Source organism: Scyliorhinus canicula, chromosome 3 (assembly GCF_902713615.1).
Source record: "Scyliorhinus canicula chromosome 3, sScyCan1.1, whole genome shotgun sequence".
Lineage (NCBI taxonomy): Eukaryota > Metazoa > Chordata > Chondrichthyes > Carcharhiniformes > Scyliorhinidae > Scyliorhinus > Scyliorhinus canicula.
Window position 1 is genome coordinate 276,747,340 of NC_052148.1, and position 15,343 is coordinate 276,762,682.

The following is a 15,343-nucleotide window of genomic DNA, read 5'->3' on the forward strand; positions in this document are numbered from 1 at the left end:
TACCCCACTCCCACCCCCAAGTAATGAAACTCCGCTATGAGGTTGCTGGGGGGCCCCCTTTCCTGGCCTCCCCCTTTCAGGACCCCCACCCTTCAAAGCCCATTTCATGGGCATAGTCCCACTCGGGTCCTGAACCTTGGCAGCAACACCCTAGCACCTGAGTAGTGCCCTGCCAGCCTGGCAGTGCTAAGGGCACCATGTGGACCAGTACTAACGGTGCCTGGTGCAGGCTTGGCTGGGGAGGCCATTGGCTCCCAGGCGCCAGGAAAATCCGGATCATGCATATTTAAATTAACCTAATGGCTCATTTAAATATGTTGATCTGTATCTCGGCCAGTGTCGGCAATATCCAGATCATGACGTCCAGCGAGATTCAATGGTCTTGTCAAGTCACCAAGTTGAGCCCGACGAGGCCTGTAAATCGCGGCCACTATGTTTTTTCTTCATTTGGAGAAGATTAAATTTACCATAAGAGGATCTACGGAGAGGTTTTATTGTAGATGGCAGCCTTATAGATGACAAGCTCATATCCAAACTCCATCACCGTGGCTCCTCCCTCTGCAACTAGATCCTCGACTTTCTAACCCACAGCCCACAATCATTAAGAATAAACAACAACACCTCCTCCACAATAGTCCTCAATACCGGGGCCCTGCGTGCTTAGCCTCCTACTATACTCCCTGTACACACACGACTGCGTGGCATCTACAAGTTTGCTGACGATACGACCATAGTGGGCCGGATCGTGAATAATGACGAGTCAGAATACAGGAGGGAGATAGAGAATCTAGTGGAGTGGTGCAGCGATAACAATCTCTCCCTCAATGCCAGCAAAACTAAAGAGCTGGTCATTGACTTCAGGAAGCAAAGTACTGTACACACCCCTGTCAGCATCAACGGGGCTGAGGTGGAGATGGCTAGTAGTTTCAAATTCCTAGGGGTACACGTCTCTAAAAATCTGTCCTGGTCTGCCCATGTCGATGATACAATGAAGAAAACACAACAGTGCCTATACTTCCTCAGGAAACTATGGAAATTCGGAATGTCCACATTAACTCTTACCAATTTTTACAGATGCACCATAGAAAGCATCCTATCGGGCTGCATCACAGCCTGGTATGGCAACTGCTCGGCCCAAGATTACAAGAAACTTCAAAGAGTCATGAACATGGCCCAGTCCATCACATGAACCTGCCTCCCATCCATTGACTCCATCTACACCTCCCGCTGCCTGGGGAAAGCGGGCAGCATAATCAAAGACCCCTCCCACCCGGCTTACTCACTCTTCCAACTTCTTCCATCGGGCAGGAGATACAAAAGTCTGAGAACACGCACGAACAGATTCAAAAACAGCTTCTTCCCCGTTGTTACCAGACTCCTGAATGACCCTGTCGGGTCTGAACTGATCTTCTGGACTGAACTGATCTTTCTACACATCTTCTGTACAATTGTAGCTCTACATACTGAATACTTTACCCGCTGTCTTTGTTTATGTATTTTCATTATGTATCCTCATATCTTTATCGTACGCTCTATATTTTTCATGTATGGAATGATCTGTCTGGACTGTATGCAGAACAATACTTTTCATTGAACAGCGGTACATATGACAATAAATTTAAAACTGAATATTTTGTTTCTTTCTTCAACCAATTAATTACAGTCGATTATTTATTTAAATTGAGTTTTTTGCATAGAAAATGTTTCCTTGTGTGTTTATTGGACGGGGGCCTGTGTCGATGTACTGTTAGTTTATTAGGCGGGGGGGGCCTGTGTCGATGTATTGTTGGTTTATTGGGTGGGGGGGGTGTGTCGATGTATTGTTGGTTTATTGGGAGGGGGGGCTGTGTCGATGTATTGTTGGTTTATTGGGGGGGGCTGTGTTGATGTATTGTTGGTGTATTGGGCAGGGGGGCTGTGTCGATGTATTGTTGGTTTATTGGGAGGGGGGCTGTGTCGATGTATTGTTGGTTTATTGGGAGGGGGGCTGTGTCGATGTATTGTTGGTTTATTGGGAGGGGGGCTGTGTCGATGTATTGTTGGTGTATTGGGCGGGGTTGTGTCGATGTATTGTTGGTTTATTGGGAGGGGGGCTGTGTCGATGTATTGTTGGTTTATTGGGAGGGGGGCTGTGTCGATGTATTGTTGGTGTATTGGGTGGGGCTGTGTCGATGTATTGTTGGTGTATTGGGCGGGGGGGCTGTGTCGATGTATTGTTTGTTTATTGGGTGGGGGCTGTGTCGATGTATTGTTTGTTTATTGGGTGGGGGCTGTGTCGATGTATTGTTGGTTTATTGGGTGGGGGCTGTGTCGATGTATTGTTGGTTTATTGGGCGGGGGGGCTGTGTCGATGTATTGTTGGTTTATTAGGCGGGGGGGGATGTGTCGATGTATTGTTTGTTTATTAGGCGGGGGGGGATGTGTCGATGTATTGTTGGTTTATTGGGTGGGGGCTGTGTCGATGTATTGTTTGTTTATTAGGCGGGGGGGAATGTGTCGATGTATTGTTGGTTTATTGGGTGGGGGCTGTGTTGATGTATTGTTGGTTTATTAGGCGGGGGTGATGTGTCGATGTATTGTTTGTTTATTGGGGGTGGGGGGCTGTGTCGATGTATTGTTTGTTTATTGGGCGGGGGGGGGCTGTGTCGATGTATTGTTTGTTTATTGGGCAGGGGGGCTGTGTCGATGTATTGTTGGTTTATTGGGCGGGGGGTTGTGTCGATGTATTGTTGGTTTATTGGGCGGGGGGGCTGTGTCGATATCTTGTTTGTTTATTGGGCGGGGGGGCTGTGTCGATATCTTGTTTGTTTATTGGGCGGAGGGGCTGTGTCGATATCTTGTTTGTTTATTGGGCGGGGGGCTGTGTCGATGTATTGTTGGTTTATTGGGCGGGGGGGCTGTGTCGATATCTTGTTTGTTTATTGGGCGGGGGGGCTGTGTCGATGTATTGTTGGTTTATTGGGTGGGGGGGGCTGTGTCGATGTATTGTTGGTTTATTAGGCGGGGGGGATGTGTCGATGTATTGTTTGTTTATTGGGCGGGGGGGGATGTGTCGATGTATTGTTTGTTTATTGGGTGGGGGGGGTTGTGTCGATATCTTGTTTGTTTATTGGGCGGGGGGGCTGTGTCGATGTATTGTTGGTTTATTGGGTGGGGGCTGTGTCGATGTATTGTTGGTTTATTGGGTGGGGGCTGTGTCGGTGTATTGTTGGTTTATTAGGCGGGGGGATGTGTCGATGTATTGTTTGTTTATTGGGTGGGGGGGTTGTGTCGATGTATTGTTTGTTTATTGGGAGGGGGGGCTGTGTCGATGTATTGTTTGTTTATTGGGCGGAGGGCTGTGTCGATGTATTGTTGGTTTATTGGGCGGGGGGGCTGTGTCGATGTATTGTTGGTTTATTAGGCGGGGGGGGGATGTGTCGATGTATTGTTGGTTTATTGGGTGGGGGGCTGTGTCGATGTATTGTTGGTTTATTGGGTGGGGGCTGTGTCGATGTATTGTTGGTTTATTGGGTGGGGGCTGTGTCGATGTATTGTTGGTTTATTGGGTGGGGGCTGTGTCGATGTATTGTTGGTTTATTGGGTGGGGGCTGTGTCGATGTATTGTTGGTTTATTGGGTGGGGGCTGTGTCGATGTATTGTTGGTTTATTGGGTGGGGGCTGTGTCGATGTATTGTTGGTTTATTGGGTGGGGGCTGTGTCGATGTATTGTTGGTTTATTGGGTGGGGGCTGTGTCGATGTATTGTTGGTTTTTTGGGTGGGGGCTGTGTCGATGTATTGTTTGTTTATTGGGCGGGGGGGGGCTGTGTCGATGTATTGTTGGTTTATTGGGTGGGGATGTGTCGATGTATTGTTTGTTTATTGGGTGGGGGCTGTGTCGATGTATTGTTGGTTTATTGGGCGGGGGGGCTGTGTCGATATCTTGTTTGTTTATTGGGCGGGGGGGCTGTGTCGATGTATTGTTGGTTTATTGGGTGGGGGGGGCTGTGTCGGTGTATTGTTGGTTTATTAGGCGGGGGGGATGTGTCGATGTATTGTTGGTTTATTGGGTGGGGGGCTGTGTCGATGTATTGTTGGTTTATTGGGTGGGGGCTGTGTCGATGTATTGTTTGTTTATTGGGCGGGGGGGGCTGTGTCGATGTATTGTTGGTTTATTGGGAGGGGGGGCTGTGTCGATGTATTGTTTGTTTATTGGGAGGGGGGGATGTGTCGATGTATTGTTTGTTTATTGGGTGGGGATGTGTCGATGTATTGTTTGTTTATTGGGAGGGGGGGATGTGTCGATGTATTGTTGGTTTATTGGGCGGGGGGGCTGTGTCGATGTATTGTTTGTTTATTGGGCGGGGGGGGCTGTGTCGATGTATTGTTATTACATTTTGTTTGTCTGCTCCTTATCTCGTTTGAAAACCAATAAAAATAACTTATTTTAAAATAAAGTACTTTTGAAGCCGGATTACTGTTGCAATGGAGGAAGCGAAGCAGCTAATATGTACAGCAATGCGATAATAAGCAGACAATCTGTTTTTGTCACATTGTCTAAGGTCCAGGGCAGCAGGGCTAACATCCCAGCTCTTCTCAAAAATTGTGCCATGGGATTATTTATATCCAGGCATTGGTTCTACATTTGATCCTGAACACTGTCAGTGCAGCGACTGTCAGCAGAGTCTCCTCGGTACGAGAGGTCAATCCAGTCGCACCGTCTGGACCTGTAAAAACCTAATTACCTGCACAGACTCACATTCAAGTATCATCTTGCATCATTGGCAATGTCTATATATGCTGTGGTTGTGTAAACTACCTCTTCACTCACCTGAGTGAAAGCTAGTGATTCGAAACAAACCTGGTGCTCACCCCAGTCCAACGCCAGCATCTCCACATCAGTACTAGAGCGTCACTATAGATTATTGTGCTCAAGTCCTGGATTGGAACTCAAAGCCACAACATTTGGACTCGAGTTACGCACGGAGTCACAGCTGAAACGTTTTTAGCATTGTAATAACAGTGGATCAGATTACAAAGTGGTCACTGGTGATGAGTCTGAAATTAACGTGCCAGCAATCTGGCTGTAATGCAAACAATCCCCACACAGCAGGAATAATACATGAAGCCATCACTTCCTATAGCAGCAGAAAGTCCTGGCCCACTGGAATTACAAGCGCTCTGAAAAACTTTGTTCAAACCTCCGTTGGCTCCAATTACTCAGAGTCTGCAGCGAAAGATATTCTGACAGTCAGAGTGCAATGCAGCCCCAGGTACCTCAGGAAGGCACACCTCCCTTTATATAGCGCCGGCTGCAGATACGTTTAAAAGACCCAGTGCAATGGACAGGCCGGGGAGAAGGTAAGTGAATTGTATTTGGCTAATTGTGAGGCTTGTGCCGAGATCATGAGGGGGTGAGGGTGGGGTGGGGATACTGGGGAGCTGGGGAGGGGGTATGGGTGGGGGGGCCACACTGGGGAGGGAATGAGGGGGCACACTGGGGACTGGGGGATTAGGACATTGGGGTGGAAGTTGGACATTTGGGAGAGGAAGGATTGGGACATTAATGAGGGTGGGGGCCAGGTCACTAGGGGGGTGGGGGGGGGGGGGGGGGGGGATGTTGGATCTGGTCGGTTCGGGTTCAGGGGCTGGTGTTTAATTGCAGGGTGGGGTTGATGTGGTGGGTGAGTCCACAAAAGATCAGCCATGATCTAATTGAATGGCGGAGCAGGCTCGAGGGGCCAGATGGCCTACTCCTGCTCCTAGTTCCTATGTTCTTATGTGATCAGTGTGGAGCTCAGTCACGGTTTTTACAATAGTTATGCTGAAGTTAGAAGTGTTTTTATTTCTCCAAACTCTTTCAGAGTAACTATAAGAGTAACACTTGCAGAAACATCCAAAGTTAGCGATGGTTCCCCAGCACAGAGCACTTGGCCGAGGAAGTTAGCGCTTCTGGACAATTTCCAGCTAAACCCTTACCTGAGAACTTCCAAGAGGGACTCCCCAGTGCATCTTGGGGGTATTGCCCAAACCACAGAATCCCTACAGTAGACACATAGGCAAAAAGATACACTGACAAACAGAGACAAACACCACAACACACAGACACCCTGACACAAAGACACACACTGGCAGACGCCCTGACACACACTGGCAAACGCCCTGACACACACTGGCAAACGCCCTGACACACACTGGCAGACGCCCTGACACACACAGAGACAGACACCCTGACACACACTGGCAGATGCCCTGACACACACTGGCAGACGCCCTGACACACACTGGCAAACGCCCTGACACACACTGGCAGACGCCCTGACACACACTGGCAGACGCCCTGACACACCAGCAGATGCCCTGACACACACTGGCAGATGCCCTGACACACACTGGCAGACGCCCTGACACACACTGGCAGACGCCCTGACACACACAGAGACAGACACCCTGACACACACTGGCAGACACCCTGACACACACTGGCAGACACCCTGACACACACTGGCAGACACCCTGACACACACTGGCAGACGCCCTGACACACACTGGCAGACGCCCTGACACACAGAGACAGACGCCCTGACACACAGAGACAGACACCCTGACACACACAGAGACAGACACCCTGACACACAGAGACAGACACCCTGACACACAGAGACAGACAAGCAATGACAGAAACATGGGCACAGTCACAAACTGATACAAGAGACATACAGACAGACACATTGAGAAACAGACACACACAAACAAGCAGACTCAGGCACTCTCACACACTCCTGTTCTCCAGTATATTCAGTGTTTCAAAAACACCTGCATTAAAATCTTACCCTGTTTACAACCCATGAGAACCTCAACTAATTCAAAATCTTCAACATTTTCTTCCTGCAAAAGAAACAGATTTCACTTCATGTTAATGAACAAGATGTTAATTATCTTCTCTAACTTGAATGAAATGAAAATCGCTTATTGTCACAAGTAGGCTTCAAATGAAGTTACTGTGAAAAGCCCCTAGTCGCCACATTCCGGCACCTGTTCGGGGAGGCTGGTACGGGAATTGAACCGTGCTGCTGGCCTGCCTTGGTCTGCTTTCAAAGCCAGCGATTTAGCCCAGTGCTAGCTTCTAAATAAAAATAACGCCAACAGAGTTAAATAGAGCTAGATTTGGACATTTAAGGGTATAATTTTTCACGGTATAACACCTCAAGGACAGGATTGTTACCAGAAAGGAGAAGGTGCCTGAGCCAGGAGAAGGCTCAACAAAGCATCAACCCCATGGAACACGTTGTGTCTCCAAGCACGAGACTGTATTTCCAGGATGAAAAGCTAGGTCAAGCGAGGATCTCTGATTTTAGCAGCTCTGATATATTGTAGGTTGGTTATTCTGAGGCTTTCCCTCCACCACCCTTTCAGGCATCAAGTTCTTGATTCCCACCACCGTCTGGAAGAAAAGATTTCCCCTCAAATTACATCACAGCCTTCCACCATAAATCTAAGCTCCCTGTTTATGGACCCTCAATTGAGGGGAATAGAGCCTGCTGATGCACTCTACTCTGGAGTGTATACGGGATGGTTTTCTGGGCGAATATGTTGAGGAACCGATAACGGAACAGGGCACCCTGGGCTGGATGTGGTACAATGAGAAAGGATTAGTTGGCTATCTAGTTATGATAACAATCTTTATTGTCACAAGTAGGCTTACATTAACACTGCAATGAAGTTACTGTGAAAATCCCCTAGTCGCCACACTCCGGCGCCTGTTCGGTTACACAGGGGGAGAATTCAGAATGTCCAAATTACCTAAAAGCACATCTTTCGGGAAACTCACGCAGACACGAGGAGAACGTGCAGACTCAACATAGGCAGTGACCCAGCCGGGAATCGAACCTGGGACACAGGAGCTGTAAAGCAACACTGCTAACCACTGTGCTACCGTGCTGCCCACATTATTCGTTGTGAGAGAACCCTTGGGGATGAGTGACCATAATATGATAGAATTCTTTATCAAGGTGGATAGTGAGGTAGCTGAATCTGAGACCAAGGTCGTGAACCATAATAAAGGTAACTATGATGGTGTGAGGGATGAGCTGGCAATGACGGACTGGGAAATATTACTGAAAGGAAGGACAGCGGACAGGCAATGGCAGCATTCAAGGAACTAATAGGCAAACTCCAAAAGTTGTTTATTCCTATTTGGCTCAAGAGTGGAAAGGGAAACCATGGCTCACAAGGGAAATTACAGATAGTATTTGCTTCAAGAAGAGGCATACAAATTAGCAAGAAAAAGCAATAGACCTGAAGATTTGGCAAAGTTTAAAATTCAGCAAAGGGATGCCAAGGGATTGATTAAGAAGGGGAAAATACGATTTGAAAGTAAACTAGCGGGGAACATAAAAACTGGCAATAAAAGTTTCTATAGGTAGGTCAAGAGAAAAAGATTAATAAAAACTAATGTGGGTCCCTTACAGTCAGAAACAGGGGAATTCATAACAGGAACAAAGAAATGGCTGAGGAACTAAATTCGTATTTTGCTTCTATCTTCACAAAGGAAGACGTGAATATTGTTCCAGAAGTTCTGAGAAACACAAGTTTTAGTGAGGAGCTGAAGGAAATTAGTATTAGTGAAGGAAATTAGTATTAGTAAAGAAATGGTTTGGGGGAAATTAATGGGATTGAATATGGATAAATCTCCAGGGCCTGATAACCTTCATCCCAGAGAACTTAAGGATGTGGCCCGGGAAATAGTAGATCCATTGGTGGCCATTTGCCCAAATTCTTTGGTTCCTACAGATTGGAGGGTAGCGAATGTAACCCGCTATTCAAAAAGGGAGGTAGAGAGAAAACAGGGAACTATAGACCAGTGAGTCTAACATCGGTAGTGCGGAAGTTGCTGGGGTCCATTATTAAGGATTTCATAGCACAGCATTTGGAAAGCAGTGGTGTAATCAGACACAGTCAGCATGGATTTACGAAAGGGAAACCACGCTTGACAAAAGTACTAGAATTCTTTGAAGATGTAACGAGTACAGTTGACCAGAGAGAACTGGTGATGTGGTTTATTTAGACTTCCCAAAGGCTTTCGACAAGGTCTCACATTGCAGAATACTATGTAAAGTTAAAGTGCATGTGATTGCAGGTAGTGTCTTGAGATGGATAGAAAGCTGGTTAGCAGACAGGAAGCAAAAAGTTGGAATAAATGGGTCTTTTTCTGATTGGCTGGCAGTGACTAGTGGGGTACCGCAGGGATCGGTGCTGGGACCCCAACTGTTCACATTATATATCAATGATTTGGACGAGGGAACTAAATGTATTATCTCCAAATTTGCAGATGATACAAGCTTTGGACAGGCTGAATGAGTGGGCATATCCATGGCAGATGCAATATAATGTGGATAAATGTGAAGTTATCCACTTCGGTAGCAAAAATATGAAGGTAGATTATTATTTGAATGGGTGTAAATTGAGAGAGGTGGACACTCAGAGAGACCTTGGTGTCCTCGTGCATCAGTCGCTGAAAGTAAGCGCGCAGGTACAGCCGGCAGTAAAGAAGGCAAATGGTATGTTGGCCTTCATAGCGAGAGGATTTGAGTATAGGAATAGAGATGTTTTACTGCAATTGTACAGGGCATTGGTGAGGCCACACTTGGAGTATTGTGGGCAGTTCTGGTGTCCTTATCTGAGGAAGGATGTTCTTGCCATGGAGGGAGCGCAGCGAAGGTTTACCAGGCTGATTCCTGGGATGGCGGGACTGACATATGATGAGAGCCTTAGTCAGTGAGAATTATATTTTAAACATGTACAGCATAACTGCCCAGCTCTTATAATCTATGCCTCAGTTAATAAAGGCAACTATCCCGTATGCCTTTTTGATCACATTATCTACCTGTGCAGCCACCTGCTGGGATTTGTGGGCATGAAGTACAAGGCCCATCTGTTCCTCTCCAATTATCCGTATCCGACAGCATTTATTAAATATTCCTTTGCCGGGGACTTCCGGTGTGCACCATGGAGTGAGTGATCACACAGAGGCAGCTCCTGCCCAAGGTTACAGAAAAGAGCTCTTTTTTGGGCGGCACGGGTTGGAATTTCGATGAAAAGGCGTAGGTGAATGTTCGAGGAGTACTTTCCCCCAGGAATAGTATGTTTCTTGGTTATCAGACCCTCAGAAACAGTGCAAGATTGGGCTGAAGCAGCAGCAGACAAAAGCCTCTGCAAGCATGCAGGCGGGGGAAGGGCCAGCTTAGAGGCCTCAAACTGACTTGAGGGCCTTTATGAAAGCTGAATTCTAGCAGCAGAGGGAAGAACTGTGAAAAGATCTCACCATGGCCATTGAGGAAGCGGGGACGGACTTCCGGTAGTGGTGATGCGGAGCTAAGCCGCACGTTCAGTGGCTCCCACTATTTTCGGACTTTGGGGCTCTTTTAAGGGCTCGTAGTGGTGCTGTTTGGACTTTTCCCCGTGTGGGAACACTCCTTCTCAGATTCTCCACCGGTGGATGGCCTGGACTAGGAGTGGACCGGTCAGAAAATCGGCTTTGGAAACTTCTGGTTGCGGCTATGCGGAGCTAAGCCACACCGCAGCTCCCGCTAATTGGGGACTTTTGGGCCGATTTGGGGACCCCGGGCGGCGCTGTCTTGGCGGGTCCCGGTGGGGGAGGGTGTCTGGAGGAGCATTCCCCATAGTTTGTGGTGCTCGCCCGGAGTGGGGCAAGGGAGGAGGCTGCAGCGGCTCCCCGGGAGGGGCGGGGGAGGAGGGACGGAGTGGCGGCCGGCGGAACACCCGAGGACTGGTGGAGGTGGGCGCAGGAGCAGCGGGCCTCTCTTCTGCGCTGTTTTGCGGAGCTGAAGGCTGAGTTGCTGGACTCACTGAATGCGACTACCAACAAGCTGCTTGGGGCTCAGGCGGCCCAGGAGGTGTCGATTCGGGAGTTGCAGCAGCAGGCCGCTGAGAGGGAGGAGGAGGCCGTGGTCCTCGTGGGGAAAGTGGAGTTGCACGAGGCACTTCACAAAAAGTGGCAAGACCGCTTGGAGGAGCTGGACGTTCGCACGAGGCGAAATAATTTGAGGATCCTGGGCCTGGCGGAGGGGCTGGAGGGGTCGGATCTCCCGTGGTACGTGACCACGATGTTGAGCTCGTTGATGGGAGCGGGGTCCTTCCATTTGCCCCTGGAGCTTGAGGGAGCTCACAGAGTCCTGGCCAGGAGGCCTAAGGCAAATTAACCCCCACGGGCGGTGCTGGTGCGGTTCCATCGATTTAGTGACCGGGAGTGTGTCCTGCGCTGGGCCAAGAAAGAGAGGAGCAGCAAGTGGGAGAATTCGGTAGTGCGAATCTACCAGGACTGGAGTGCGGAGGTAGCAAAGCGGCGGGCCGGGTTCAACCGGACGAAGGCGGTGCTGCATGCCAAGCAGGTCAGATTTGGAATGCTGCAGCCTGCGCGTCTGTGGGTGACATATAAGGACCGGCACCACTACTTCGAGTCCCCGCAGGAGGCGTGGGCCTTTGTACAGGCGGAGAAGCTGGACTGGAACTAGGGTCTGGGGACACAATATGGCCGTTGCTGTTTTCGCTGTTGCTGTTCTTCAATTTTGACACGTGTTTTTTTTATGCTGGTTTTCTTTTTGCTCTGTTTCCAGGTGGGTTTGTCTGTTGGGTATGTGTGTGGGGTATGTGGGGAACGTTGGGGGTATGTGCTTTATATGTTCTCTTCTGTACGTGGCTGGGGGTTGGAGTGAAACTGGATTTTGGGGAGCTGCGTCAGAAGGGTGGGGTGTGGCAGTGTGAAAGCGCGGGCTTTCCTCTGGCTTCCCGCGCTGCGGGGTAGGGGGGGCGGAGCTGGAGGTGGGGGCGTGGCCTCTACTGGTTTTCTTTCCCCCGCTGAAGCGGTGCCAAGGAGATGTGGCAAGAGGGGGATGACCCCATGCCGGGAGGGGATGGGTTTTGGCAGGAGCTGCAGGGTCAGCAGAAGTCATCTGACTCACGGAAGTACCATGGAGGGTGCATCGCGGCTAGGAGGGGTCCTAGCCTGGGGGGGGGGGGGGGGGGGGGGGGGATACCGGGTTGCTGCTGGAATGGCCGGGAGGAGGCTGGTGTGGGCCGGGGGGGTGGAGGAGAAGCGTTGTCGCCATGGGGAACGGGTCAGGCGGGGCGAGCTGGCCTGGGGCGAGCGGTCGATGGGCTGTGGCTGGCCGGCGGGGGAGAGGGGCGGGTTGCCCTCTGATCCGGCTGATTGCCTGGGGCGTGGGGGGGCTGGATGGGCCGGTTGGGAGAGCTGGGGTGTTTTCTCGTCTGAAGGGGCTGGGGGCAGGCGTGGCTGTGCTCCGGGGGACCCGCTTGGGGGTGGCGGACCGGGTTCATCTGGGGAGGGGGTGGGTGGGGCAGGTTTTTCACTCAGGATTGGACGCGAAGAACCGGGGGGTGGCGATTCTGGTGGGGAGGAGGGTGGCGTTCGAGGCGGCTGGGGTGGTTTCGGACAGGGAGGGCAGATATATTATGGTGAGGGGTAGGCTGCAGGGAGAGAAGGTGGTGCTGGTTAATGTATATGCCCCGAGTTGGGATGGTGCCGGCTTCGTGGGGCGCTTGTTGGGCTGCGTTCCGGGCCTGGAGGCGGGGGGGCCTGATCATGGGGGGAGACTTTAACACAGTGCTGGATCCCCCACTGGACCGGTCCAGTTCAAGGACGGGTAGGAGACCGGCGGTGGCCAAAGTGCTGATGGGATACATGGACCAGATGGGAGGGGTGGATCCCTGGAGGTTTGGGAGGCCGAGAGCGCGGGAGTATTTCTTTTTCTCCCATGTCCATGGGGTCTATTCCCGAATGGATTTTTTCGTCCTGAGCGGGGGATTGGTCCCGAGGGTGCAGGATGCCGAGTATTCGGCCGTGGCGGTTTCGGACCGCGCTCCGCGCTGGGTTGATCTGGGGATGGGGGGGGCGTGGGACCAGCGCCCGCTCTGGCGCCTGGATGTGGGGATGCTGGCTGATTGGGGGGGGGGGGGGGGTGTGGGAGGGTCCGGGGAGGTGTTGGGGGGTGTCTTGGTGCCGGCGACGTGGGGGGAGGTCCGGGTGGGGATGGATTGGGAGGCTCTGGGGGCAGTGGTCCGGGGGGAGGGAGAGGGAGAGACTGGTGGGGGAGCTCCTGGATGTGGACAGGAGATACGCGGAGGCACCGGAGCAGGGGTTCCTGGGGGAACGGCACAGGTTGCAGGCCACATTTGACTTGTTGACCACCAGAAAGGTGGAGGAGACACAGTGGAGGAGAGCGCAGGGCGCGGTATATGAGTATGGGGAGAAGGCGAGCAGGATGTTGGCGCATCAGCTCCGCAGGCGAGATGCGGCAAGGGAAATTGGTGGAGTGACGGATAGGGGTGGGAATGTAGTGCAGAAGGGGACACAAGTAAATGGGGTCTTTAGGGACTTCTACGAGGAACTGTACCGGTCGGAACCTCCGATGGGGAGAGGGGGGATGGAGAGCTTCATGAACAGGCTATGTTTCCCAAGGGTTCGGGGGGGGCTGGTGGGGGGGGCTGGGGGCGCCGATGGAGTTGGAGGAGCTAGTCAGGGGGATTGGACAAATGCAGTCAGGTAAGGCGCCGGGGCCGAACGGGTTCCCGGTGGAATTTTATAAAAAGTATGTGGATCTGGTGGGCCCCTGTTGGTGCAAGCCTTCAATGAGGCATGGGAGGGGGGTGCTTTGCCCCCAACGATTTCGCGGGCACTGTTCTCTCTGATCCTGAAGCGGGATAAGGACCCCTTGCGGTGTGGATCATACAGGCCTATCTCGCTCCTCAATGTTGACGCTAAGTTGCTGGCGAGGATCCTGGCCGCCGGGATGGAGGGCTGTGTGCGGGGGTGATGCATGGGGATCGGACGGGATTTGTCAGGGGACGGGGTGGGGGGGGAGGGAGTGCAAGGGGTGGTGGAGCTGTTGGCGGAATTTGGGGGCTTCTCGGGCTATGGGTTTGATTTGGGCAGGAGCGAGGTATTTGTGGTGCACCCGGGTGATCGGGAGGAGGGAATTGGGAAACTCCCATTTGGGGGGGGGCGGTGGAGAGTTTCGGATGCCTGGGGGTGCAGGTGGCCGGGAGTTGGGGGTCTCTCCACAGGCTTAATTTTGCCGGGCTGGTGGAGCAGATGGAGGAGGAGTTTAGAAGGTGGGACATGGTGCCGCTATCGTTGGCGGGTGGAGTGCAGTCCGTCGGAATGGCGGTTCTCCAGAGGTTCTTGTTCCTTTTTCAGTGTTTGCCCATCTTTATCCCTAGGGCCTTTTTTAGGAGGGTGACTAGCAGCATTATGAGCTTTGTTTGGGCGCATGGGACCCCGAGGGTGAAGAGGGTCTTCTTGGAGTGGGGTAGAGATGGGGGGGGGGGGGGGGGGGGGGGGCTGGCGTTGCCCAATCTCTCGGGGTACTACTGGGCGGCCAATGTGTCGATGGTGCGCAGGTGGGTGATGGAGGGGGAGGGGGCAGCATGGAAACGGATGGAGAGGGCGTCCTGTGGAGGTGCAAGCCTGGGGGCCTTGGCAGCGGCGCCGTGGCCGCTCCCTCCTGCGGGGTGTACCGCGGGTTCGGTGGTGGCGGCTGCCCTCAGGATTTGGGGACGGTGGAGATGACGTGGGGGGGGGGGGGGGGGGGGGGGGGGGGGGTTGGCGGGGGGGCGTGGGTTCGTCCCGGGGAACATTGATGGGGGATTTCAGGGTTGGCACAGAGCGAGCATCAGACAGCTGAGGGACCTGTTATTGATGGGAGGTTTGCGAGCCTGGGGGAGTTAGAGGAGAAATTTGGGCTCCCCCCAGGAAACATGTTCAGGTCTCTGCAGGTAAAGGCATTTGCTAGGCGGCAGGTGGAGGGATTCCCTTCGCTTCCCGCGAGGGGGGTGAGCGACAGGGTGCTTTCGGGGGTCTGGGTCAGAGAGGAAAAGATATCTGATATCTACAAGGTTATGCAGGAGGCGGAGGAGGCATCAGTAGAGGAGCTGAAAGCTAAGTGGGAGGGGGAACTGGGGGAACAGATCGAAGACGGGACATGGGCTGATGCCCTGGAGAGGGTTAATTCTTCCTCCTCGTGTGCGCGGCCTCATCCAATTCAAGGTGCTGCATAGGGCCCACATGACTGGGACAAGGATGAGTAGGTTCTTTGGGGGTGAAGACAGGTGTGTCAGGTGCTCGGGGAGTCCAGCGAACCATGCCCATATGTTCTGGGCATGCCCGGCACTGGAGGAGTTCTGGAAGGGGGTGGCGAGAACGGTGTCGAGGGTGGTGGGATCCAGGGACAAGCCAGGATGGGGACTCGCGATTCTTGGGGTTGGGGTGGAGCCGGGAGTGCAGGAGGCGAAAGAGGCCGGTGTGCTGGCCTTTGCGTCCCTAGT

The 15,343-nt window shown here is 52.1% G+C and overlaps 1 protein-coding gene across 1 annotated transcript in view; it reads right to left on the reverse strand.

Annotated features, from left to right (window-relative positions):
* The window catches only part of LOC119963580 (diacylglycerol kinase theta), a 199,813-nt gene that overhangs the window by 118,270 nt on the left and 66,200 nt on the right, over window positions 1–15,343 (reverse strand). Inside the window, exon 10 of the mRNA XM_038792910.1 lies at window positions 6,814–6,868. Coding sequence (XP_038648838.1) covers window positions 6,814–6,868 — 55 coding nt within the window. The remainder of the gene's footprint in view (window positions 1–6,813; window positions 6,869–15,343) is intronic.